Source organism: Plecotus auritus (genome assembly GCF_963455305.1).
Source record: "Plecotus auritus genome assembly, chromosome: 2".
NCBI lineage: Eukaryota > Metazoa > Chordata > Mammalia > Chiroptera > Vespertilionidae > Plecotus > Plecotus auritus.
Window position 1 is genome coordinate 26,582,595 of NC_137771.1, and position 26,186 is coordinate 26,608,780.

At 56.7% G+C, this 26,186-nt stretch overlaps 1 protein-coding gene and 1 pseudogene across 2 annotated transcripts; both read left to right on the plus strand.

Moving 5' to 3' along the window:
- On the plus strand, window positions 1-26,186 carry LOC308240827 (bone morphogenetic protein 8B-like; the record flags this gene model as incomplete). Its single annotated transcript, XM_080654284.1, has 7 exons — window positions 1-334; window positions 12,439-12,628; window positions 13,005-13,153; window positions 22,379-22,573; window positions 23,386-23,465; window positions 24,015-24,125; window positions 26,037-26,186. 7 exons carry the CDS (start codon window positions 1-3, stop codon window positions 26,184-26,186), a joined length of 1,209 nt encoding a protein of 402 aa, XP_080510410.1.
- Window positions 15,242-17,157, plus strand: LOC308242564 (succinyl-CoA:3-ketoacid coenzyme A transferase 2, mitochondrial-like; annotated as a pseudogene). Its single transcript has 2 exons — window positions 15,242-15,276; window positions 15,748-17,157. The product of its transcript is annotated as a succinyl-CoA:3-ketoacid coenzyme A transferase 2, mitochondrial-like (transcript).

Here is a 26,186-nt window from a genome sequence, read left to right on the forward strand (position 1 = left end):
ATGGCCGCGCGCCCTGGGCCGCTGTGGCTCCTGGGGCTGGCGCTGTGCGCGCTGAGCGGCGGCGGCCCCGGCCCGCGCCCCCCAACCGGCGGCCCGCCCCGCCGCCTGGGCCCGCGCGAGCGCCGCGACCTGCAGCGCGAGATCCTGGCGGTGCTCGGGCTGCCCGGGCGCCCCCGGCCCCGCGCACCGCCCGCCGCCGCCCGGCTGCCCGCGTCCGCGCCGCTCTTCATGCTGGACCTCTACCACGCCATGGCCGGCGACGACGACGAGGACGGGGGCCCTCGCGAGCGGCGCCTGGGCCGCGCCGACCTGGTCATGAGCTTCGTCAACATGGGTGAGTGCGGGCTCCGCGTGGGCGTCGGTGATCCGCGGTGACTGCCGGACCTCCGCGAGGATGCGCGTGCGGGACAGCGAGCCGGGTCCGCGCGCTCCCATGGTGGCCCCTCGGCAGGAACACGGGCTGCAGGGGACAGTGCACAACCTTGGACAGTGGGTGCCCCGGCGGTGAACCAGGAGTGACCGTGTGGAGGACAGGGCCCCGCAGGGGAGTGGGAGCTGCCCGGGTCAGCGGGGCCAGGTCTAAGGTGGGCGGGTCCGTGAGCTGTGGGTCGGGCGGGGCAGACGCAGGAATTCGAGTCCCAGGGCAAGTACAGTCATCCACCTCCAAACACACCCAAAGGTAGGAATCACGTAACGTCAGGTGGACTGGGCAGTGCCAGGAAGACAGTCTGGTCCTGGGGAGACGATGAGTAAACAGGCTGTGATGCTGTCACTGAGATAGGGCAGTGTGAGGAGAGGGACAAAGTTCACTGTAGAACGCCCGCCTGTCACATCACCAAAATGACCAGAGCGGAGAGGAGAGCCCAGTGTCCTGAGTCCCCAGCAGCCTCTCAGCAGCCTGTAGGCGGGGCTGTGGCTGTCAGAATCAGGTGGGAAGGCGTGGACTCAGCTCAGTGGGGCTGTCTGTGGTCCTGTCACCACGTCCAGAGCCTGGGACAGGGCTTCACATGCAGTGAGTGTCCAGGCCTGTGGAATGGCCCCATGGGCAGCTTGGACCCTCATTGTTCTCCCAGGCAAAGCCCAGCTTTCCTCTCTGCAGCAAATCTGGAGCCATTTACCCTTAAAGTTCTCAGAAATATCCTTTTCCATTACTAAACTCTCCTTAATGTACAGTCATGAATATTTGTCCCACGTCCCCTCTGCCTCCTGTCTGTGACCAGTGATGGGCAGGGGCCTGGGCTCAGAAAGACACCAGATGGGACCTGGGGACCCAAGAACTATAGCTCAGCTCAAAGTGGGGAGAGCTGAGGGGCTGAGAGCAGGGAGAGGACCCTTGCCAAGGCCACCAGCCTCCCTCCACCTACAGCATCACCCAGTCCTCCCAAGAGCCCAGTTAACAGCCATGATATTCATCCCAGATGAGGACAGTGAGGCTGGGAGAGGCATTGTCACACACAGGATAGCAGGGCCTCTCCGTGGCCCAGCCAGGGCAGGCCCAGGTTGGTACTTCTAGTCCTTAAGGGCATTTCTGCTGTCAGGGCACCAGGCTCTCAGGGTGGAGGGAGCTTTCAGAGTGGTCCAGGCAGAGGAACCCAGGGGATGGAGCAGCAGCAGGAACTGTGAGGTCCTCAGCCATTTGCTTCCTGCAGGAGGGCGGGAAGAGGGGACAGCCAAGGAGGGCTGGTGGTGGGCTGAGGTGGGGCAATGAGCAGTAGGAGGCAGCTGTTAACTTCTGCAGAGAGCCTAGTGCCAGCCACAGGACTTGGGTCACTGGTTCTGGATGCTGCCTTCCTGGTTAGAGGGCAGGGCGGGGACTAGGGACAGAGAGTATGTGGAACTGAGGCTGGAGCTCTGTACTTGGGACAAGCTGACCCAGGGCTTGGGACCAAGAAGAGCTGTGGATGGAGTCACCAGGAAAATGCCCCCAAGGGAGCCATCTACCAGAGTGAGTCACCGCCCAGCCCATGTCCTGCTTCAGCCAGCATCCCCTGGGTCAAGGCGTGCACAGCCCTAATGGGAGCTGCTGCTGTGAATCAAGCAGTGCCCTGAGCTCAGGAAGACCTGGCTCCCCTCCTGACTCTGCTGTGTGATCTTAGGCAAGTCCCTCTCCTCTCTGAGCCTCAGGCCGCTCCTTATACAAGGGACCCCTAGTGATCAGTGCATCCTCACAGTTGTGGTGTGATTGGTTGATACTTGGGAGGAGCAGAAAGTCAGCCCCCTCTTTAAGGGTGAACCTGGGCCTCGCCACTGACTCTGGTCCCTCCCAGCTACTGCCCAGTCCTGGTTCAGATATGACAGGAACGTCCCCATGTGTGTTATACACATGTGAAACCCAGAAACAGATTTTAAAAGCCAGGCAAAGGCGTTTCCACCAATTTTTAGAATAAAAACTAGCATTGGAACGTCCATAGTTCTAGAACTCCTTGTTTCATCCATGCAGCACCATGCGAAGCTGTTTTACCAGCCTCATTTCATGGGCTCAGAGAGGTTGAATGGCCAGCCCAGGTCACACAGCATGTCCATGTCATCATCTAGGCTGAGGATTCCAAACCCCAGCTTCTTCCTCCACCATCTCTGTTTGTTTCATAAGATCTAAGCCTGTGGGATCAACAAGCTGGTCCGTGTTCAGTGGAAGCCCAGCTGTGGGCGGGCCCAGCCAGCCGTCAGAGTGACTTCTTTATTCTGACATACTAATTGCACTAGTAGTAGAACTCTCAGTGAGAGTGGTTTTAACTGGTAATTACCTAGACTGATGTGGGGATTAGACACCTAGCAGGACTCTTTTCTTGTTTGGAGGCCCAGGCCCCAGGCTCCTGAGCCATATGGAGTCTAATAGCAGAGTTGCTGTGCTATCAGCTCCCACGCCCCGGCTCCCACACCTTCTGCCTCCTGCTCCACCTCTCCTATCGGCCTCATCTGGCTCCTGAGAAGCCAGGCCTGGTGCCGGCCAGGTCCCTGACCATCAGTGGCAGTTTGTGGGACCCAGTGGCCATGGACTTCTCATAGGCCTCCAGCACATGGTCCAGGCCTTGTGTCCAAGCAGATACTTCTGGAGCCCATGTCATGATGGACAGTGTCTGTGTTCAGAGGCCAGGGCTGTGGTCAGAGCTGGTGGCCCTACCTGGCCTGTCTGTCAATCTCATCCATGTAGAATCTTGGCTTCCCATGGCCAGGAAACAGTAATTGGGGACAAATCGATACCTACGTTGGGAAGACAGAGCCTGTCTCTGGTGTCACCTGGGCTCAGTGAGGGGAGAGAAGGCAACACCTTGTCCTGTTGGGGCTGCCATGGATTCCTCCACCTCCTGGGTCAGGCTCCTTCTCTTCTCTGGGCCTCTGGGCTCCTGTCTGGCCTATAGTGATGGTGTCAGGAAAACGAGGGGTCTCCCAGCTCTGACCCTGAGGCTCTGTCGGTGGTACCTTCTCGCAACATGACCCCATTCCCTCTGCGCACATGTGTGACTGGCTGCACCTCAGCCATTTCAGATCAACTCAGCCCTTCCTGAGGAGCAAAGAGGCAGGAAGGACCAATTCTGCTCCTCCTGAATCCTCCACCTCATGTCATTGTGGTGACAGGTGCTCCTCTTCCAGATTGAGAAACGGACAGGAACAGCACTGCAGGCAGAAGTCCACCAGAAATCAATGGAGCCATCTTCACTTTTGTCCTGACCCTTCCCTGCTCCAGACCGATTTCTTCCTGGGTCTCCGGCGACAGAGGACAGAGGTGTTGACAAACTGAGGCTGTTGTATTTGGGAAAGGCGGGGCTTGCTGGGAGTGAGGGATCTGGCTCAGATCCTACTCAGCCCTGTGACCTTGAAGGGCTGACTCTTTACCTCCATGAGCCCCAGGCCACTTTCTTTGGTTCTTCACTAGGGAATTCTTTCATTTTTTTTTTTTTTTCACTAATTCACTGAGCAAATGGTCATGTGGCACCTGCTCTGTGCCAGGCACAGTTGTAGTTACTGAGATATGACAGTGAACAAAGCAAAGCCCCTGCCCTGGTGGACCTGTCCTTGTAGTGGGAAAGACAAATGACAAACACAGGAGCCACAGAGGTGACTGTCAAGTCTAGACAGTGACACCCCCATCTGGACACAGGAGGGCGTGGGCAGGGGGGAGTAGACAGAACTGGACTCAGGGTTCTGACCTGGGACCCAGACAGAATTTGCATGCTGCCTACTCTTAGTGTGATCTGGACTTTCCAGTCCACCTCTCAGAGCCTCAGTTTCCTCTTCTGTAAAATGGAGATGCTCACGGTACCCACCGTAAGGGGCTGCTCAGGGATCATGTGAGATGACACCCAGGGATGACCTCAGCCCAGACCTCCACATCTGTTCCTTCACTGCCCTCATAGATACTGTCATATGTTTGTGAAGGAGAAGGATGAGGCTCAGAGACGGTCCTTGATTTTCCCAAGGCCACACAGCAGGTGGTCTCCCTGCCTGTACATCCTCTGCTCTTCTCCTACATAGAAGCTGCCTCTCCACCCACCCCGAGGCCTGGCCCATCATTGGGTCCAGTAAGGGCCTCTGAACTTTTCTGGACTGAATGCATGTTGTAAAGTGAGAATCCTATTTTTAAAGTGTCTATTGTTTGGGGGCTTACAGAAAAAACACATGCTCATTACACAGAATTCAGACCACACAGACACATATGACATGAGTGCCCCTGGGAGTCCTACCAGCCAGTCCCTTCAGGCAGCCACTTTGTCATTTCTGTCACCACACGTTCATTTGGCCTGTTCATTTGAAGTTCATGTGAATGGAATCATTTGGTGCATAGTCTTGTGTGTGGTTTTTCACTCAACATAATGTTGAGATTCATCCATGATGTGATATCTATAGTTATTTTTTATGAAAGAATTGTATTGTATTGCATGACCACACCACATGGATCTATTCTAATTGATGGACATTTGGCTTGTTTCTGGTTTGGGGTTATGAATAAAGCTGCTCTGAGCATCCTTGGACTCATCCCTCCGTGGCTATATCAAACCACAGGATACTCATCCCAACTCTGCCACTTGGGAGCCGTGAGACTTTACACAGGTTCCTTTTAGAGTCTCCGACCCTCCCTTCCTCACTCTTAAGACACCTTTAAGGTGCAGGAGGCCTACCTTCCCGGGTTGAGTAGGACTAAGCGAAACGTGCAGTGAGGCCAGCTGGATGCCCGTCTCATGGTTGGAACTTCATAGATGGGAGCTGGTTGATACATTACATCCTACTTCAGTGCCTTTGCTCGTGTTATACCCTCTGCACAGACTACACTCACCTCCGTTTCTGTTTTTAAAGGGGGTAGGCAGGGGTTTCCATAAACCTGACTCTTCCCACCCCCCACTCCTCCCAAAGAGCCAGGCTCCTTCCGTGGTTAGAGCCCCCATGCTTTCTGGTTGTTAGTCACTTTCTCCCTGTAGATTCAGGGGTGTGTCTACCCTCTTTATCCTCCTCCCCAGGAGACCATGAACCACCTGAGAGCAGGGACCAAATCTGACTCTTCATGTTCCCTCCGGCCCCCTCTGCCATGCACCCGTCTCTGTGGGCAAAGATGAAGGGGAGGAAGTCAGCGGGAGGCAGGGCTGGGACCAGGTGAAGGAGCCTGGCCTGGCCGGTGGGGAGAGCAGGGCCAGCCCTCTCTGTCTTTTCAGAAACTGACAATGGGTGCAGCATGTCCTGGGTCCTCCCCTGGGATCCTGAGTCCCTGCAGGGTCCTGCTTGGAGCGGGGTGGCTGCAGCAGGCATCTCAGGGCACCCGTTGACGGAAGAACCTTGAAGACAGGTGGCCCCTGTCCCAGTGTTGCCGCCCAGAGGAACCCTAGGCCACTCCTTTTGTATCAGCTCGAGTCTGAGAGTCCACGTGAAGGACCCTTACCTGACATGCGACCCCTGGCCAGTCTCTGCCCCTTCTGGGCCTCAGTTTCCCCATCTATGCAGGGTTGCCCTGAAGGCTTTTGCAGCTCTGACCAAAGAATGTGCCCACCCCTGCCTCCCGACGGGGGCTGCTTCGGGGTGAGCGCAGAGTGGAGGCACAGGCGGCCACCTCCTCAGGGAACACGGTCCCCACAGGAGAGAGGATGTGTCCCCGAGACCACATCTTTCTGGAAAACGCCCACAGTTCCGTGCTCTCCCCAGTCTGAACCGGAGGGCTCGCCTCCCCCTGGCTCACATCTCCCTGGGTCTATTTCTGGCCTTGGCAGGCTTGATGTGGTGGCGTGTGCGGTGTCCCCTTTAATTTGGGGTCTGAAGCCGGCTGAGGTCCGGATGGGTAATTATGTGTGCAGAGCCATTTATGGAAAGAGCTCTGAAAAAAGTCAGTAATGAGAACTGACTAAAAATACCGCAGCCATGAAACCTTGGGCCTCCTGTCGGCAGCGCTGAGATTTCTGCCCTTCAGGATGCAGAATCGATAGGTGATCAGTTCCTCAGCTCCCCTATGGGCCTGCACCGGCCGAGGGGACCCGGGTCTGAAGTGGGCCCATTGGCCTCCATTACCGATAGGACCAGCCAGATAGGCCCAGCCTGTCCTCCTCCAGGACCCTGGGGGGGCCTGCCCTCGGCCTCGGGGCCAGCAAGTCCCACAGGAAAGTGAAACACGTGCGTGGCCTCTGATGGAGACACCGTGACAGGAAGCCTCTCCCAGACCAGCAGCAGTGCCCTAGCCCACAGCTGGGGTGCGGGGCCCTGAGCCACTGTCCTGGGGACCAGGAGCCTTTGTGGGGATCCCCTCTGGGCCCCTGGAAGACGGGGGCTTAACAAGTGGGCCTTTGTGGTGGATGGGATGATGCTCACCAACTGAGCCACACGGCCAGGGCCTCTTCCACCTCTTTATATGACCGGTCCCTTCCCCCCTCCAAACTTAACTATTTTCCCCCTCGTTTACCAGGATTTGGGATGATGAACTGATTCCTAGCAGAGGTTCTCAACTCCCAGATGCTTGGCACTATCCAGAGACGTTTTTGCTTGTTAGAACTCGGGAGGAGAAGGCAACTGTGGGCAGACGCTGGGGATGCTGCTAATCTCCCACCGTACTCAAGGCAGTCCCACAGCAGGGATCTGGCCCAAAAGGTCGACAGTGCCAAGGATGAGAAATCGGGTCCAAAGCAAAATGCTTAATGATGAGGGCGATGGTGAACTAATAGATAATCACAGTGTTGCAGGTGTTATTCTCTTTGATACTCAAATTGTCCCATTTTGACCATTACGAAGCCTCGTCAAGTTGGCTTCTGAGTACTTTTACCTCTCCTAGGAGTTTCTGAGAGCTTCTTGCTTTCTGGTACGAGATGTTCCAGGCTCTGCGCATGCATTTCCTGCCCTGGGTGGGAAACCGGCGACCCTCCCAAAGCCCCGCGCCATGTGGTGAAGTGGGTCCCTGAGACTGCACTCTGGGCGTGAGGCTCCCGCTGCCCCTGCGTGGACATCGTTTCCAGTAGGCAAAGCTAGGGAATATGTGTTTTCTATGAGGAAAAAAGATCATGACCTCAAACTAATATTTCCAATTCAAATTTAGGCTTTTTGGTTTCACGTATATCTTTTTTAAAATATAGTTTTATTGATTTCAGAGAGGAAGGGAGAGGGAGAGAGAGATAGAAACATTAATGATGAAAATCAAGAATAATTGATCGGCTGCCTCCTGCATGCCCCCAACTGGGGATCGAGCTAGCCTGCAACCCCAGGCATGTGCTCTTGATCAGAATCGAACCCGGAACTCTTCAGTCCACAGGCGGACGCTCTATCCCCTGAGCCAAACCTGCTAGGATGGTTTTACTTACATCTTCAATTTTGTATTTCTATTTCTTTTTCACTGAATAACTCAGTCCTAACCACATTAACATATTGTTTACTTTATTCTACAATTTGATGTGCTTGGAAGGAGACATCACTTCTGTGGCATTCTTCTCCAAAATCCATCATTTCAACTGTATCTAATAAGAAAGCACCAGATAGACTCACATGGAGGGACATGCAACAAAGTAACTGACCAGTGCTCCTCCGAAGGGTCAAGGTCATGGAAGACAAGGAAAGACAGCCGTTGTGACAAAGGACAAAACAATTAAATGTGATGTGGGATCCTATATTGGATCCTGGAACAGAAAAGGCACATTAGTGGGAAAACTGGTAAAATGCAAGAAAAGTCAATATTTAGTTAATGGTATTGTACCAATATCGATTTCCTGGTTTTGATAATTATACTATGGTTTGCTTATGTAAGATGTTATCATCAGGGGAAGCTGGGCAGAGAGCATATAGGAAGTCTGTGTACTCTTCTTCCAACAACTTTTCTCTGAACGTAAATAATCTAAAACTATTACAACGTAGAGTGAGTCCCACACCCCCACTCCGCACTGTCCCCAGTGCCGCCCGTGTCCTTGACGGCGCTCATCACACACAGTGATCATGTCTGTTTACTTTCTTGTTTGCTCCCTGACTTCCCCGCGCCACACACTCGCCGGCGGCAGGCTGGTCCAGCTTGTCTGCAGTTTCCCCAGGCCTAGCGGTTTGCATTCAGTAAGCACTGCTTTCAAATGTGTCGAACGAATGAATGAATGAATATTCCTGGATGTGACCAGGAAAGAGCGAGTGCTCTTAGAAAGCCTCCAGTCATTGAGAAGGCGGCATAGTCAGAAGTCATCTGTCACGTGCCCAGAGGGGAAATTATGTGCCCCCCAGATTTTGCAGATGGGAGAAATAATTTACTACCCAGAAACCTTGCTCCAAACACCAGTGGTTCCCATCCCCCACCCGTGCCACCACGAAAAGAGGACTCCTGGCAGGACATACCTCAGATGGCCGGGATCCAGAGCAGAGGCCAGGCAGGGAGCACCTCCAGCCCCCTGCCCAGCCCGTCTGAACTTGCCAGGGGCCCTGAAATGAATTTCCCAACCCCACAACCAGTAGCAAAATTTTATACCGGGAAAGCCCGAGAAATCACGTTGTACAGACCTTGGCTTTTCCCATAAATTCCCTCTGAGGATCATCAAACAATAGCAGCAGGGTGGGGAGCAGCCACAGGCCAAGTCCAACAAGGGGGGGCAGTCCCCTGCCGTGGAAGGAGCCCACACAGGGGTGAGAACGCCTGGGTTCCCTCTCCATGAGTGGAAATGTGGGAGCAGAGTGTGTGTGGTGATCTCTGTCCTTTGAGCTTGATGATAAGGAATCTTCAGCACTTGCATGAAGAAAGGGTCTGTTTCTGCTTTGTGCCCGAGCCAGAATTGGGGCGATGGCCCCAGGGCATTGCTGAGGGGCTACATCCCTGTGCCTGGGCATCTTTGGGAGACTCCAGACCCTGGTGGTGGGGAAGGTGGAGGCTGCGCATGAAGAGATACTGGAAAGGGAATACTCTTGAATAATGTGTTAGAAGTACTTGCTGGACCATCACCGAGAACCGGCTATAGTAGCAAACATGGCTTTTTACAGTTTCATCTGACGTGGTGTCAAGTGGACATTTTTCAGATGGATCCTGAGGCCCTGGGGACCAGATGCCTTGACAAGGCCGGCCCGGTGAAAAGAGGCACCTGGCAGCCATCCAAATGCCTTCAAGCCGAATGGATGCATTTGATGTTCTGTAATCTTTCTTTCGTACTTTTATTCAGAAACGGAAATCGAATGGCTCTGTTTTCTACCCCGTGGCTCTCGTGTCTCACACATGAAGCTCCTGATGGTGCTGGCAGGATGTTGTCCCTTTGATAATTAAGTTCAGAAATGACAGGCCAGCACCTGTCCCTGAAGCCTGGGGAAGGGCCATGGCTCCTATCTCACCATCCCTGCCCTTCACAAAGCTCTTCACAGCCCTGCGAGGAGAGGCTCCTCATACCCCCACTTCCCAGGTGAGGAGACTGAGCCCACACAGGGAAAGTACTGGGAGGCTGGGACCAGAAGCTCCAGCTACAGGCCACACATCTGCACTTCTCAGTGCAGGGCAGCCTCCCAGGAACCACCCCAGGGGAAACTCCAGGACCCATCAAATACTGTTCTTCACTCAGCTTCTGAGGAGAAATATCTTCCCCAACCCAGAGAAGCAACCTCAGAAAAACTCTACATCCACAGAGTTCCAGCAAAGAGACGGGGCACGCCCTTTGGCCAGTTACAGTAATGTCTGGTGTAATGCTAGATCCCAGAAAGTTTTATCGGTTTCTGATGAAAAGCATTCTTTTCCTAAAAGTTTACCATCTTCCGGGGCTTGCCGGGAGCAGCCAGGGGGCAGTTTCCTGTGCTGAAGCTACCGGTGGTTTATCAAAACACAGGCCGGACGTTTGGAACGAGCGTCCGTTCAGGTGAACAAGGTGCTCCTGACCCAGCACGGGAGGGAGGCCGCACGGCTTGGTGCCCATTTGGAGCTGGCAGGTTTGCGGCTGGTTCCCTCAGTCCCCGGATCCAACATGGAAATCAGCCTCAGGCCTGCAGACAGAGAGTCCCTGTGACCGCCCCCCCCCCCCCCCCGCCCCCGTCAGTCCCCACTGCCTGGGGATAGAGAGTCCCAGTGACCGCCCCCCCCCCCCGCCCCCGTCAGTCCCCACTGCCTGGGGACAGAGAGTCCCAGTGACCGCCCCCCCCCCCCCGCCCCCGTCAGTCCCCACTGCCTGGGGATAGATGCACATAGCGATGCTTGGAGAGGGTCCGATGAAGGGTGTGAAGGAACGACACGCCTTCACTCTCTGTGCCACACCCTGTGACAGCCAACAGCCTGGGCCTATTCCATCCCGCGGACCTGGATTCTTACACAGCCACGTAATGGACATGGGCTGTGTGGTCCCTGAATGCGCGGGAATTGTCACCAAAGTCGTGCGTGTGCGTGTGTCTGCGGAGGACCCTGCCCTCCACGCTCTCTGCCTGTGCGGGACGACCCCGGTGCCACCGGTGTCTCTGAAACGGCCTGGCTCCCGTGGGCACTTGCTGTGTGTCCAGCTTCCTGTCTGACGATGGACATTCTCTTTCCTCTCCTCTCGGTCTGGGAATGAAACACTCATCTCCTGCCCAAACACGTGTGTCTGCTGGCCCCACCCAGCACAGCTGTTTGCCCGGCCATCGCTGGACCAGGTTCCCACCACGAGGACAGGACGTGCTCCCCACATCCGCCTCTGCCACCAGCCTGGTGACCTGTGGTCACTGAGCCCAGTAGCCAGAGAGAGACTTTTTAAAAAGACTCACAGACATGTAATTAAAATCTCAGTGTTGGGTTTGGGGGAAGGTGCTGGGCGGCTCCCGCCCCTGCTTTCCGGAAACACAGATTTTCAGTGTTTGAAAGTGACAGAAGGCTAAAGTGAGACGGCCCTAAATATACTGTCCTGGGCATTTCCGGCCGCTGGGCAATGTGGGATTAATTCGGCACAAGCGGCCTCTTGCCCAAAGTATTGGACCAGGTCCCGCAACGGAGCCACCTCCGGTCCCCCTCCAGCCCATGCTTCACCCCACCTCCACGCACAGCTTCCACACCACACCCTGCTCCCTGCTGCCCCGGAGCCCTGGCCCCCCACTGGCCAGAGGCACGGCCATGCTCCTAGGCCGGAACTCCAACTCTCCTCAGGCCACCACCAGACTCACAGTCCTCTGATCTGTGGGTGGCCCTGGCCCACTCAGCCTGTGCATTCAATGTCCCCTCTGCCTAGACAGCCCTCCCTGCCACCTCCCCACCTGCCAAGATGTTGTCATCCCATCCTTTGAGGTCAGTTCAGATGTCACCACCTCCAGGAAGCCCGCTCAGATCCCACCACACCTCGGGACCTCCGACTCCCCAGCACTGACTGGGCCTCCCAGGAGCTGTCACTCCCACCTTGCATCTTGTTCCTTTCCATCTCTCCCTCTGGCCCTCCCTCCTCCTTCACCTTGCTCCAAGAGGACCCTGCCACGCTTGCGCCCTTCGCTGTGTTTTATGGCTGTTGTCTCCCTGGCTGTGCTGTCAGCTCTCAGCTCCAGGCCTTTGCTCACAGTGGTCCCTTCCTCTGCAGCATTCTTGTCCCGTGACCTCGGGGTGAATGCACTGTCACCCCTCAAGGCCCAGCTCCAATGTCAGCTGTGAGCGCTCACCGTCCCACGTCCCATCCACACACCTGGGTGGACTCTGAAGTGCACTCAGTCATGTCTCCGCCGCCACTCGGCCTCTTCTCCTTGGGTCTGAAGTCCATCTCCAGAGGAGGGGTCTGTCCTCTCTGCCTCATTTGTGGGCCCAGAGACAGAAAGGGGCTGGGCCGGACCTGCTGGGTTGGAGGCTTGGGGGCCAGAAATGGAAGCTGCCCTTGTTGGCCCCACTGTGCATCAGGTGCTGTGCTGGGCACCTCACTCCAGGGCTCCGGGTGCTTCAGCACTGGGGGCAGAGCCTGTGGGCAGGCCCATTCCCCAGGGAGGAAATGCCTCTCCCAGGCTGTCCAGGCCCCTGGTTCCCACGGGCCCTGCCACCCAGGAGCCCGAGCCCAGAGCCAGGAGCGAACAGCCCGCTTTGTCTTGCAGTGGAGCTCGACCGCTCCCTGGGCCACCAGGAGCCCCACTGGAAGGAGTTCCGCTTTGACCTGACCCAGATCCCGGCGGGGGAGGCGGTCACAGCTGCCGAGTTCCGGATTTACAAGCTGCCCAGCACCCACCTGCTCAACAGGACCCTCCACATCAGCATGTTCGAGGTGGTCAGAGAGCGGGCCAACAGGTGCCTGCCCACACCCCGCCTCCCGTCAAACTCTGTGTGTGTGTCCGGCCCAGCCCTGGGGGGACAGACGGGCTTCCTGGGAGCACCCCCTCTGAGAGGAAGGATGCTTGGACCAAGGGCCTGGCACCCGGCTTCAATCCCCTTCCTGCTGTCCTGGCTGTGGGACTTGGACGGGTCACTGAGCTCCCAAGCCTCAGTTTCCCCATCTGCCCACGGGGGCAGCAGCACCTTTCTAGGTAGACACAGTGAGATAAGGCAGTGAGGCGCCCAGCTCAGGGCCAGGAGGGTCGACGCCCCAGGAGCGGTCCCCAGGTGGGCACAGGAAACACGAAGGCAGCTGTGCCGGCTTCGGTTAATTGTTCTTTCGTATCCACAGGGAGTCTGACTTGTTCTTTTTGGATCTTCAGACGCTCCGAGCTGAGGACGAGGGCTGGCTGGTGCTGGACGTGACAGCAGCCAGTGACCACTGGTTGTTGAACCGCAGCAAGGGCCTGGGACTCCGCCTCTACATGGAAACAGAGGACGGTAAGGACGGCTCAGGCAGCGAACCTTCTCCGCGGGCTCTGATCAGAGGGGTCCGGGTTGCATCCCAGCTCTGCAGCTTTCTAACTGAGACCTCGGCAGGTGACTTACCCTCCAAGCCTTCGTTTTTTCACCTGTGGGAGGAGGATTCAGGTATTCTTTCATCCACCAGGTGTTTAGGGGCGGAGCCTCCTTCATCCCAGGCAGTGGGCATAGAAAGCCCGAAGGTGCACCCCAGATCGCGTGTGTGACTACATCAAGGGACCGCATGCCGGGAGCAGAGGGGTCAAGGAGAGGTTGGAAGGAGAGGGGCTGAGAGAGGCAGGCAGCGGGCATTCTGAGTTAGGGGAAACCAGCATAAGGGGTGGAGTTTTTAGGGAGCTGCTTGAATGTAACAGCGGTGGAGGACGGCAGGGTCTGATTTAGCTTTCCATAGAAGATCCCTCCAGGAGGTGTGGCATCACTCCCATCCCTTAGTGTGGGCAGCCCGTAGTGACTGGCTTCCCTGAGGACAGTGTGTCGGGGGAGGGGAGGTAACTGGACGGTGGGAAAAGCTGACCAGCACCACCTCAGCCAGGCCATCAAGGTTCCTATGGAAACTCATTGGGCTCTCGTGTACCCTGGATGGGAGGGGATGGGAGGGCTCTTATCCTCCGGGGTCTTCTCCCCAAACCCATGACCCCAGTGTCGCCATGAGAAAAACATCAGACAAACCCGTATTGAGGGCAGCCTGCAGAATGCCTGAACTGGCAAGGTCATCAAAAACAAGGGCAGCCTGAGAATTGCCACAGCCCAGCGGTGCCTGAGGAGTTGTAATGGCTCAGTGCCCTGTGGGATCCTGGATGGGATCCTGGAGAGAAAAAGGACCTTGGGGAAAGCGGAATAAGTGAAATCTGAATAAATCATGCTGTTTAGGTAAGAAGGTATCAATATTGGCTCATTAGTTGTGACAAATGTACCATAGTAATTGAAATTTAACATTTCCCAGGGGACACTGCGTCTGGGTATAGGGGAATTCTCTGTATAAGTACCTTTGCAATTTTTTGTACATCTCAATTATTGTAAAGTAAAAGCTTTATTTATTGTATGCATAAAGTGAGCACCCCTGACTTCAGCGAGATGTGTGAGCTGTGGGGGCAAGAGTGAAGGGAAGCCAGAGAGGCCCCGGCAGCCAGTGTCCAGGTGAGAGCTGGGGGAGGGCTGGTAGCAGCAGAAACGGAGACAAGTGGGTAGAGGGGTTGGGAATAAAGTGGATGGAGCCATTGGATTTTTTAAAAAATTACAGTTTACATTCCATATTATTTTCTATTAATCTCAGGTGGACAGCATAGTGGTTAGACAATCATATACTTTACAGTCTTCCCCAGATATTTCCAGTACCCACCTGACACCATACCTCGTTATTGCAATAGTATTAACTGTATTTCCTATGCTGTACTTTACATCCCATGACTATGTTGTAACTACCAATTTTAATTTTTTTAAAAAAATATATTTTATTGATATTTCACAGAGAGGAAGGGAGAGGGATAGAGAGCTAGAAACATCGATGAGAGAGAAACATCGATCAGCTGCCTCCTTCACACCTCCCACTGAGGATGTGCCCGCAACCAAGGTACATGCCCTTGACTGGAATCGAACCCGGGACCTTTCAGTCCGCAGGCCAACGCTTTATCCACTGGCTTAATTTTTTTTATTGACTGATTTTAGAGAGAGGGAGAGAGACAGAGACATCAGTGTGTTGTTTCCCTTATTTATGCATTAATTGGTTGCCTCTTCTATGTGCCCTGACTGATGGGAGGGAAACCTTGGCCTATGGGGACAGTGCTCTAACCAGCAGAGCCACCCAGTCAGGCCTGTAACTACCAATCTGCACTTCTTAATCCCTCCCCTTTCACCCAGCCCCCAGCCCCCAATTCCCCTCCCGTCTGGCAACCATCAGTCTGTTCTCTGTGTGCCAGTGGATTTTTAAAATATATCCTTTTTCCTTCCCTGAGCTGGGGAAATAGAAGAGGGGCAGGTTTGAGGTGGGGGGTGAAGAGTTCTCTCTGGCCCTGATATCACTGATCGCCCTGGCTGAGGTCCATAAAAATGTCGTTCCAGGAGCGGTGCATGCTGGGACACAGGTTAGGGAACCAGTGAGATATAAAAGTGGGTTTAGAGCCTTGAAACTGCGCCGGCACCTGGGAAAGGAGTTCAGCGATGGAGCCCGGAAGGGACCTGCGACTGAGTCTTCCCCTGAGGGGCGCCCCTGGGGACCTTCGTGGGCCCCGGAGCTAGTCCCAGGCCAGGCCCTGCGGCTGTCCACCTTTGGGGGTGAAGAGGGGGGGTTGGGAGGCGTGGCGCCTTGGGTCAGAGAGGGAGGCTGGGCGGAGTGGCGGCACCAGCAGGCTGGCGTGTCCCCAGCCCGGAGCCTCCCTGCTCTGATGTGTGGCCTGGGGCGCACATGGCCAGCCGCTGCCTGTCCTGGCAGGGCCCATTCCTGCAGGCTCCTGGCCGCAGTGCTCAGGGGCTGTGTCCCCACCGGCTGCTCAGGGTCCTCACGGGCCAAGGGCTGCCTGTGCGGCCTCACCATCAGCGCTTGTGCCCACGCCAAGTTCTCAGGGATCCGTGGAGGCTGTGAAGGACATCTCTGATGGGGTGAAAATCACGGGTGGGGCTTTGGGCTCTGTGTGATTCCGGAGAAATTAGGGGCGCTGCTCAGACCCCAGTGGAGCATTTGACTATGATCAGCAGCAACGTGGGTGTGGACCTCTTCGGGCTGGGCCTTTACTGGCAGCCAAGCAGATGACCCGCGTCACGTGGTCTGCTCCTGCGTGGGCCAGAACGCACTCTATGAGCTCCACTTCTTGGCGGGTGAGCTGGAGCTGGAGGTGACCCCAGAGCCCTTTGGCCGAGCGCATCCATGCAGGCGGGGCTGGGGTACCGCCTTCGACACGCCCAGGGCCAGTGGGACTCTGGTTCAGGAAGGAGGCGTCCCCATCAGGTACGACCACGAGGACAGTGGCCATCATGAGTCAGCCCAGAGAGGGGAGGCGCTTCACGGGCAGCACTGTCCTTTGGAGCGGCCATCACCGCGGATGTTGCTTCGGTGAAAGGGTGGAAGGCTATCTCCAGGGGGAGCGCCAGGAAGTTCAACCTGCCCGCGTGTAGAGCTGCCGGACCCTCCGTGGTGGAGGGTGAAGAAATGATGGGTGTGGGCTCATTTGCCCCAGAAGACATTCATGTAGATCACATGGTGCAGGGGGAAAGTCTGAGAAAAGAGTTGAGTGGTTAACCATCGGAAAGAGAAAGATGGAAAAGTCTTCAGGTGATGTAACAGCTCAAATCATCAAGCGGGAAGATCTGGAATGTGAGGATGGCATGTATGCCAATGTGGACATAGGAACCCCTGTTCTGGCCAGCAACTACATCTGTCCCATTATAGCTGTTCACCTTCACAGTGAAGATGGAGTCCCAGGCGTGGGTCCATGTCCATTAGGAGGAGGTGGATGCAGATCTCATCAGTGCTGGCAAGCAAACCGCCATCATTCTTCCCAGGAGCTGTTTTTTCTCCAGCGATGACTCATCTGCTATGATCCGAGGGGGACACATCCACCTAACTGTGCTAGGACCATGCAGGTTTCCAAGTATGGTGACCCGGCTGCCTGGATGACCCCGGAAAGAAGGTGCAGGGAGTGGGAGGTGCGGTGGACTTGGTGTCCAGGATCAAGACCGGAGTAGTGCTCACCATGGAACACTGCACCAAGGCCAACAACCCAAAACCTTGGAGAAATTCTCGATACCCCCGCCTGGGAAGCGGTGCGTGGACGCCGTCCTCATGGAAAAGGCCGTGGGACGTGCACAGGAGGAAGGACTGACGCGGGTTGAGCTCTGGGAAGGCCTCACGTGAGGACATCAGAAAGAGCTCGGGGAGCGCCTTGCCCTCTCACCCCAGGCCCGGCCCTGCAGCAGCTGACAGCCCACCTGGGAGGAGCCCTTGCTCAGAGGCTTGTCTTTCACTCTAACCTCAGGGTCTCATCCAGAGGAAGAGGAAGTCCGGGATCACATGCGTCCATTTCACAAGCAGACTGACCCGTGTTCTCCTGGCACCTCAGGCTTTCTACCACCAGAAAGACTGTTCTCTCAAGAGGGAAGTGACTTAAACAAAACAGAAGGAAAGCAGACGTTCATCCATGTGCTCTGTGGCCCTCAGAAAGCGCTGCTGCGGGCGTGCGGGACTCAGATGCCTCTTCACTGTGATTCTCCATGAAAGCTGTGCAGCTGGAGGTGACCCCACAGGAAGGTTTCTTCCCTCATGAACGTGGGGAAATGTCGAGGGAGGGAGCAACCACCCAGAGGATGGCAAAGGCGCCACTTTACTAGTCCCATGGAAATACACAAGTGTCAACGTCAGCCCTGCTGCTGTGGCTCCGTTGGTTGGAGCGTCTTCCCATGCACGGAAGGGTAGCGGGTTTGATTCCTGGTCAGGGCACACACCCAGGTTGCAGATTAGATCCCTGACCCAGGCACGTATGGGAGGCAAGTGATTGATGTTTCTCTCACATCGATGTTTCTCTCTCTCTGCCTCCATTCCTCTCTCTAAAATCCATAAAAATACATCCTCAGGTGAGGATTGAAATAATAATAATAACAGTAATAATAACTCAATTTATAAACTGGCTAGGGTAGTGGTCAGCAAACTGCGGCTCGCGAGCCACATGCGGCTCTTTGGGCCCTTGAGTGTGGCTCTTCCACAAAATACCACAGCCTGGGAGACTCTATTTTGAAGAAGTGGCGTTAGAAGAAGTTTAAGTTTAAAAAACTTGGCTCTCAAAAGAAATTTCAATCGTTGTACTGTTGCTATTTGGCTCTTTTGACTAATGAGTTTGCCGACCACTGGGCTAGGGCATTACAACCCCCCACCCCCACCCCCCCCAAAAAAATGTCAGTTTGTGACAGGAAGACATGCTGTCTAAATGAAAGATTTTCTCCTTTGGCCCTTCTGACTTTCCTGCTGGGGCCTTCCATTTTGTTGCTAAATTTAGTTTCCCGTAGCCTCACCTCCTCTTCCCCACACGCCTCCTCGTCGTAGCTAAGTGGATGTCTCCAGAAGGAAAGGAAGACCACTATGGTGGGAAGTGACCTGGTCATGAGTGCTGAAGGGGAGAGGCTGTTGGTGCCACCGGGGTTTCCTCCATAAATAGTCCACCTGTGTGATGCCAAGGGCTGTGGCTTATGATAGGAGGAGTTCTAGAAACGTAACGGATGGACTCAGATGGGTTTTCTCACCTTGACTCATGGTGCTCCTGTGTCCTGAACAGACACTCTGTCCTCCCTCTCTGTTGTGGAGCCTGAACAGGCCCCTTGTTAATATTCTCTTGTAATCCAAGAGGGGCTTGAGGTATTTCATCCTGACTCCTTAGTCTCAAAGACATAGAAAAAAGTGAGTTTGTATGTCTGTGTTTCGGGAAAAAAGTGAGTTTGTATGTGTGTGTTTCGGGGGACAAGGGGGGAATCTGGCGGAGGCTTTAAGCCTCCCCTCTCCCCGCCACATGTGGAGCTTGCACTTCCTAACCATGGCTCTAGGGGGCGCACTGTAGGGAGCGGTTACAGGGTTAAGCCTGGGACTGACCTGCTGGCAAAACCGCAAACAAGTCCCAGCTTAGAGGGCACAGCCCTCTTAGCATAATTAAGCTTGATCTTGTGACTGCTCCCTAGATCTTTCCTGGGTAGCTAATGGGCTGTGGGAGGTGCAGCAAGTGCTGCCAAAACAAGTGAAACTTACAAGAGCATTGTAAATTACCTTGTTTACCTCTGACTATAAAATAAAGCATCAGCTTGCAGTCTGGATCTGTTCTGTGGTCTCAGTCACTCGCAGAAGATCCACCTAGACCCAGCTTATTCTCTTTGTCTTTTCTTCATCTTTCGCCGGCCCGCCCTCAGGCTCGCCGAACTCTTGGCTGTGTTGGCGCTGCACAGCGCACAACCAACATGAGCCCCTGGGTAAGAGCAGGAAGTTCCAGCTGGTCAAGGAAGGCCTTTCAGGGAGGCCTGGTAGGGGCCTCATCCCCAGGAAGGGACAGGTCCTGGGATGGAGAGGTGGAAGGCAGTGCTCACTGAGGGCACAGCCTGTGGGTGTGGGGGGAAGAGGCCAGGGACCATGGCCAGATGGGGTGGGTGGGATGGAGTAGACAGATGTCTACTTTGGGGGCTTCTGGGCAGATGTGCCCTGGGCGTCGGGAACGTCCCAGCAGCAGTGTGGAACAGGCCAAGGTTCCCAGGGGCCAACAAGTTACAGGCTGTTAAGCAGTAGAAAGGAGGAAAAGGACTGAGTTTCCCATCCTCACGCGATGAAGTCACTCACCTAAGGCAGTGGTCGGCAAACTCATTAGTCAACAGAGCCAAATATCAGCAGTACGATGGAAATTTCTTTTGACAGCCAAATTTTTTAAACTTAAATTTCTTCTAATGCCACTTCTTCAAAATAGACTCGCCCAGGCCATGGTATTTTGTGGAAGAGCCACACTCAAGGGGCCAAAGAGCCGCATGTGGCTCGCGAGCTGGTTTGCCGACCACTGACCTAAGGGACAAAAGCAGACCAGGTCCACAGCTGGGATTTCCTCCAAGGTTTCGACCAGGCATCCCGAGTGACCTTCACCGTGGCACCAGGGTCACATCCATGACTTCAGGCTGAGGTGGAGCAGGGGCTGCAGAAGGAAGCCTGGGGGAGAGGCTTGGCCTGGCACAGTTGGGGAGGCACATGAATTAGGACAGGGTAGGGCAGGTGAGCTGCCAAGGCATCTGGGCTCTGACGGGGCAGACTCAGAAATGGATGAGGCTAGAGGTCCCCTGGGGCCCACCTGGCTCAGAGGAGCAGCGTCTTCCATCCTGCGTGGCCCACAGCTCCAGGCATGGCCACGCACACCCCATCGACTGCAAAGGGGACAGCATGCCTGCCAGCACCTCACAAGGTCAGGTCTAGAGGCGGTACCTGGGCCCCAGAGGCTCCTAAGCACCCATCTCCACCTTTCTGGACAGCGGCCTGTCAGAGCTGGGCAGCCGAGGGGCCCACCAGGAAGACAGCCAGGAGAAGGCAGGGAGCCCTGCTCAAGATGGATGGGAGGGGAGCTCTGGGCTCTGGAAGGAGGGCCGGGGGGTCCATCCCCAGGCCTCCCAGGTTAGGCCGTCTGAAAAACTGGGGTCAGTCCCCTTGTCCGGCCCCTCTGCCCCCAGACCTGCCTCTGCGGGGTGTGCTGGGGTGGGTAGGGTTGTCCTGGCTGGTGGCAGCTTGCTTGGGACCTTGAACAGGTGCTCTCACTGGGCCTTAGTTTCTGCTTCTGTGAAACGGGAACTAGGATCAGCTGCTTCCGGATCCTCCGTCAGGCTCCCCTGCCCCCACAGGCTGCCTCCATGACGTGCTGCCTCAGTGGCGTTGCCTAGTTGATCTATGTCCTTCTCCCTGCACCCAGGACACCCCAATGAGATCCTCGAACAGACAGTTGCACAAAGAAAAGCAAACAGTGAGCACAGCCCCAGGGCATGTCCTTCGGGCCCCAGGGGGCAGGGCTGTCCAGGGAACAGGAACCAGGCAGCGGCACACACAGGCTGGAGGGCTGCTGGGCCCCAGGCGTCCCCGAGTCAGCCAGGCCGTGGAGCTCCACTCCAGTGCCACCAGATGACGGGCGCCCATCTGCTCGTGGCTCCGTGGCCGCCTTGTCCTGGCCTCACTGGCCTGTCCCCTCTGCTCGCAGAGCTTTCCTGAGTCTTGTGGCCTGTGTCCTCGTGGTTCTCCTGCGTCCTCCTGACTGCAACTTGCCCTGACCCAAACTCTCCCAAATGGCTTCTGTCTGGGCTCCTTCCAGCAACAGCACCGGCAGCTTCAACCCCCTGTCTTAGCAGGTTCAGTCCTGCGTGGAGCCTCTGATGAGCCCAGAGCATTGTTTTGTGGCCGTGACGTCATAGGTCAAAGGTTGGTCTTAGGATTCATTAGGTGTTCAATTCACTAAGGCCCATGGACACAGGTCTGAAGCACAGCTGTTTAAGAGCTGACCTTTGAGCAGGAGTGTGGGTGGGGCAGGCAGTGTCCTTGGCCTGTGTGTCTAGTGGAGGGTCATGTTAGACCTGCTAATAGCACAAGTGTATATACCTATGTATGTGTGCATCTGCACACTGTATATGTAAATGCATGCATGTGTGTTTATGTACAGACATGGGTGTGCATGTATGTGTGTGTCCGTGTTGCAACATTGAGGGGAATGCACACGGAAGTGGAATGGTGGTCACTGTGTTTGAGAAACAAAAAGGACTTGGTACTCACACTCCTGCTAACATTCCACAGGAAAAGAAAATGGAGAGGTTCTATCTCATTCTCTTCTTCATAACAAAAGCCAGGAAGTAACCTAAGCGTCTAGCGATAAGCTAATCTCTGAGTGAATTATGGTGTATGAGTGACATTTTTCCTCAAAAGGCTCCCTACAGTTGTTACATTGCTGCGACGGTGAAAGCATCGTGAGGTCACGCGGGACTAGGAAGAGGCCCAGGAAGAGGGGGGGTTCCTTGGTGGAGTGGACATGGCAGGGCTGATGAGCGTTTTTCACAGCGGCCTCAGTCTTCGAGGCTGTGGGTAAAATCCGTGTTCCTAGACCTCGCCATTCCGAGGGCGGAGGCCCAGTCATGTCCCTGCCCGCAGCCGTCCTTTCTCCCAACCACAAGCCGGCCTGTGGACAGGAACTTGGGCTCCGGAATCAGACCGGCCTGGGCTAAAGCCGGGCTCTGGGACTGTGGTCCAGTGTCTCCGCCCCCTGAGCCCGCCTGTCTGTGGCGTCAGGAAACAGGGAGGGCCCTGCTCTCGGGCCGGGTGAGCACCGGCCACGCCCTGGCAGCTGCGCCAATCAGCCGGTGTCATCAGTGCCCAGGAACATCCCTGGGAGGATGCGGGAAGGGAGACCTCAGGCCTGGGAGTCCTCAGACGGAGGTGGGAGGCCGCCGTGTGGCTCTGTGACATCACTAATGCTGACCCTGGGTTCGGAGGCCTCCTCCCACGGTCTCCTCAGACCCGCTGCCCGGGGCTGGGGCTGGGGCTGGACCTGGACTCCGGTCTTCGGATGAGGGAAGCCGGCCCAGTGGCCGCCTCAGGTCCTCAGCCTTCATGCTCCTGGGCCCGCCCAGGCCCTGGCAGAGCTGCTGCTGTGCCCACGTGCAGAGCCCCTGTCCTCAGTGACTGCCTCTCTCCTCTCTCTGTCTCAGGGCACAGCGTGGATCCTGGCCTGGCCGGTCTGCTGGGGCGACGGGCACCGCGCTCCAAACAGCCTTTCATGGTCACGTTTTTCAGGGCGAGCCCCAGCCCCATCCGGGCCCCTCGGGCGGTGAGGCCCCTGAGGAGGCGGCTGCTGAAGAAGACCAACGAGCTGCCGCAGCCCAACAAGCTCCCGGGGATCTTTGGTGAGGCCCAGGCGCGGGGCCCGAGGCTGTAGGCCGAGGACCAGTGGTGGTGGCAGAGCCTTCTGGCCCTCACAAGGGGTCAAGCCAGTGGTCACCCTCCAGCCACCCTCCTGACACCCTCCCTGGCCCCATGCCCCCTGTGGACCGGCCATGCTCTGTCTCTCAGGCCTCCCTGCCACCGCAGGTCCCTTCTGGGCCTCCCCCGGCTCACCGGGCCCGCCCTGAGCCTCCGTCAGAATCAGGTGCCCTTCCTCCGGGCAGCACCGCCCCTGTGCCCGCGGCTCTCTCCCAGGCACCCTTCGGGATGCACAATTGTTTAGGCGAAGGTCTCCCCACCGGGCGAGACCCTCGGAATCGGGGGGTACGGGCCTCACCCGACCATGTGCCTTTGTTTCTTTCATGGGAGTCAGCCCCTTGTTTGGCCTCCACATGAGCCACTTGACCTGTGAAGGGTGTGGCAGGACGGGTGGGGTGAGGGCAGGAGGTGCCTCAGGAGGGAGGGAGGAGATGCCACCGCCTGGTGGCAGAAAGGTCCCCTGGGCTGTTTATTGAGCATCAGGAGGCCCGCAGGCTGAAGTCGGGAGGCTGGGCGGAGCAGGGCTTCCTCTGGAGCCACTGGGAGCCGTCGAAGGCTCTTGAGTTGGCCCGACACCAGCAGAGCTGCAGGGACGGGCTTTGTGGGACCCAGTGGCTTAGTTTCCATCATTCACTTAACCCACAAACATGCCCGTGAGGGCATCCCCGCCCCGGGAGCCCGTGGGGGCGGACAGAGCAGGGCCCCAGGAAAGACCCTGCACCGTCTGTCCCCGCAGATGGCGCCCACGGCTCCCACGGTCGGCAGGTGTGCCGTCGGCACGAGCTCTATGTCAGCTTCCAGGACCTCGGCTGGCTGGTAATGTCCACTCTCCCTTCTCTCTTAAATGACGACCCCGCCTGAAGGTCACGTGTGTCTCCAGGAGGGGGTAGACTTGGGTTTTTTGTTTTTTTTCACATATGATTTTCTTCTGAGTTTCCCCAGTGTTCTAAAAGGAGAATGTGTTACTTTCATGGTGAAAAGGTGCTTTTTGGTAAAAACTGTGAAAATGGAGACAACCTGCCTCCTGAGCCATAAGGTGTCAGGGCTACAAAGGGACCCGAGGCCAGGCTGGCCGAGCCTCTGTGCCTTCACAGCGACAGCAGCTGCGGGGGGCGTGGGGGCGGGGCAGCAGGCCCCCCCCCCCCCTCAGGACCACAGAGGTTGTCCCAGCCCTGTCCACTGAGGGTCTTGGGGTGGATGCCAGGCTTCGGGGGGGGGGGGTGCTGCTCAGGAGGGGCTGAGGGTGAGTGACAGGTCCCTGAGGCTGAGGGAGGGAGGGTGAGGGGCAGCCCTGAATCCTCCTGTGACAGGTGCTAGTGGGAGGGGCCACATGGTGGGACTCACCTTCTTCCATTCCCCACCCAGGATTGGGTCATCGCCCCCCAAGGCTACTCAGCCTATTACTGTGAGGGGGAGTGCTCTTTCCCGCTGGACTCCTGCATGAACGCCACCAACCACGCCATCGTGCAGTCCCTGGTCAGTACCCAGCCTGTGCTGCCCGGCCCCGGGGAGGGTGCGCTGAGGAGAGGGGCTCGGGCAGCCTGGAGGGGAGTGGGGGCGCCTGCTCGGTCTCTCGGAGGTTCTCACGTGGAACCTCGGCCGAGTGAGTACACGTGTCGTTCAACTCCCACACCTGTGCAGGTGCTGGTCCCTGTGTGGCCAGCCTGCGTCTGCAGACTCACTGCTGGTGCACACACTCACACACACACACACACACTCACAAACACACTCACACACACACACACTCACACATACACACACACTCTCACACACACACACATGTGTGCACACATGCACGTGGGGACCTGCAGGTATGTGTCCTGGTCACATGCACACAGAGAACAGACATGCATCCCACTTGGGTGCCTGTGCACTCTGAACACGTGTGCCCATGTGCACGGGATTGTTCAACCTCAAGTGACACGTGCACACGGGGTAAGAGACAGGCGTGTGTGCTCACCACCCCTTCACGGAGAGTCGGAGAGTCACCCATAGCCCTTGTGCGCAGGGCTCTCCTCTCAGAAAGGCCGCATCCCTGAGGGGCCCGACTTCTCTCCCGGGTCCCAAGTCAGGAAAGGCCCTCCCGGCTTCCCCCACTTAGAGCCCACGGCCGGCACACCGGGCGGTGTTGCCTGGTTCCTTTCACGTGGGCCTTTGAATGCCAAGCTCAGACACCTCATGTGGAGGCTGGGAAGTTGGGGAGCAGTGGCCCCCTGTCCAGTCTGGCTGACATCCCTGCAGAGGCCTCGGCTTCCCCAGTGGCTGCAGAGAGGCTCTGGGCCCCAAGTCAGCCCAGTGCCGGCTGACAGTCCTCCTGGCAGGCTGGCTCAGTGTAGGGCTGGGCTTCACCCGCTCCTGGGCCCTCGGAGCGGCCCCAACACCCACGGATGGAAGTCGGTGTCCTTCCTCTCCTGCCCCAGAGCTGGGGGCCCGTCGGTGTGGGGCCCTGACCTGGAGTCCAGTGCTAACTCAGCTCATCCTGCCAAGTCGCAGGATAAATATTTGTGTGGAGGCCGAAATAGCTCCACAGTCAGGCTCTTTCTTGGTGGGGGAGCGGTTCAGGCAGAGGGAGCGGGCTCACCGCACCTGGTCTGAGTCCTACCCCAGCGCCCGTGGCCTGTGTGCGCTGTTCCTTCATCTCCCAGAGTCAGACTCGCCTGAGAAGCTGTTAGGAGGGTGAACAGTGCTTTGAGAAATGGCGGTGTTGAACCCCCAGGGGTGAACCTAGAATCCGAGCCTTTATCCAGTTGCTCCATGAACACTCTTGGGATCAGCCAGGAGGGGAGACAGGCCACAAACAAGGGCGTGGACAAGGCATGATCAGGGTCATTGCAGAAGCCCAGAGAAGCCCGGTCAGTGTGGCTCAGAGGTTGAGCGTCGACCCATGAACCAGGAGGTCACAGTTTGATTCTTGGTCAGGGCACGTGCCTCGGTGGAGGGATCGATCCCCAGTAGGGGACGTGCAGGAGGCAGCTGATCAATGATTCTCTCTCATCATTGATGTGCCTATCTCTCTCCCTCTCCCTTCCTCTTTGAAATCAATAAAAACATTTTTTTTAAAGAAGCCAAGAAGAGGGAAGAGTGGAGGGGGCCTTGGGGGGAGGTGCTGCAGGGGCCTCAGGCATAGGGACCTGCCACCAGGTGCATTGTGTGCTGGGGACCAGCAGGGCCCTCAGGTCTGAGGGGAGTGGGTGTGGCAGGGAGCTGACAGGTGCCCAGGCTGTGCCCTAAGGGCCCAGGGCAGGGAAGGGGTCAAGGAGAGCAGATTTTCACATCACACCTGCCCTGGCTATGGCTGGAGGAGGGAGGGTCGGGAGGCCAGGCGCTGGGCGGGTCCTGGAGAAGGCCCCAGTGCTCACACTCTGCCTGCCGCCCCCTCCCTGCCAGGTGCACCTGATGAAGCCAGACGCCGTGCCCAAGGCGTGCTGCGCGCCCACCAAGCTGAGCGCCACCTCCGTGCTCTACTATGACAGCAGCAACAACGTCATCCTGCGCAAACACCGCAACATGGTGGTCCAGGCCTGCGGCTGCCACTGA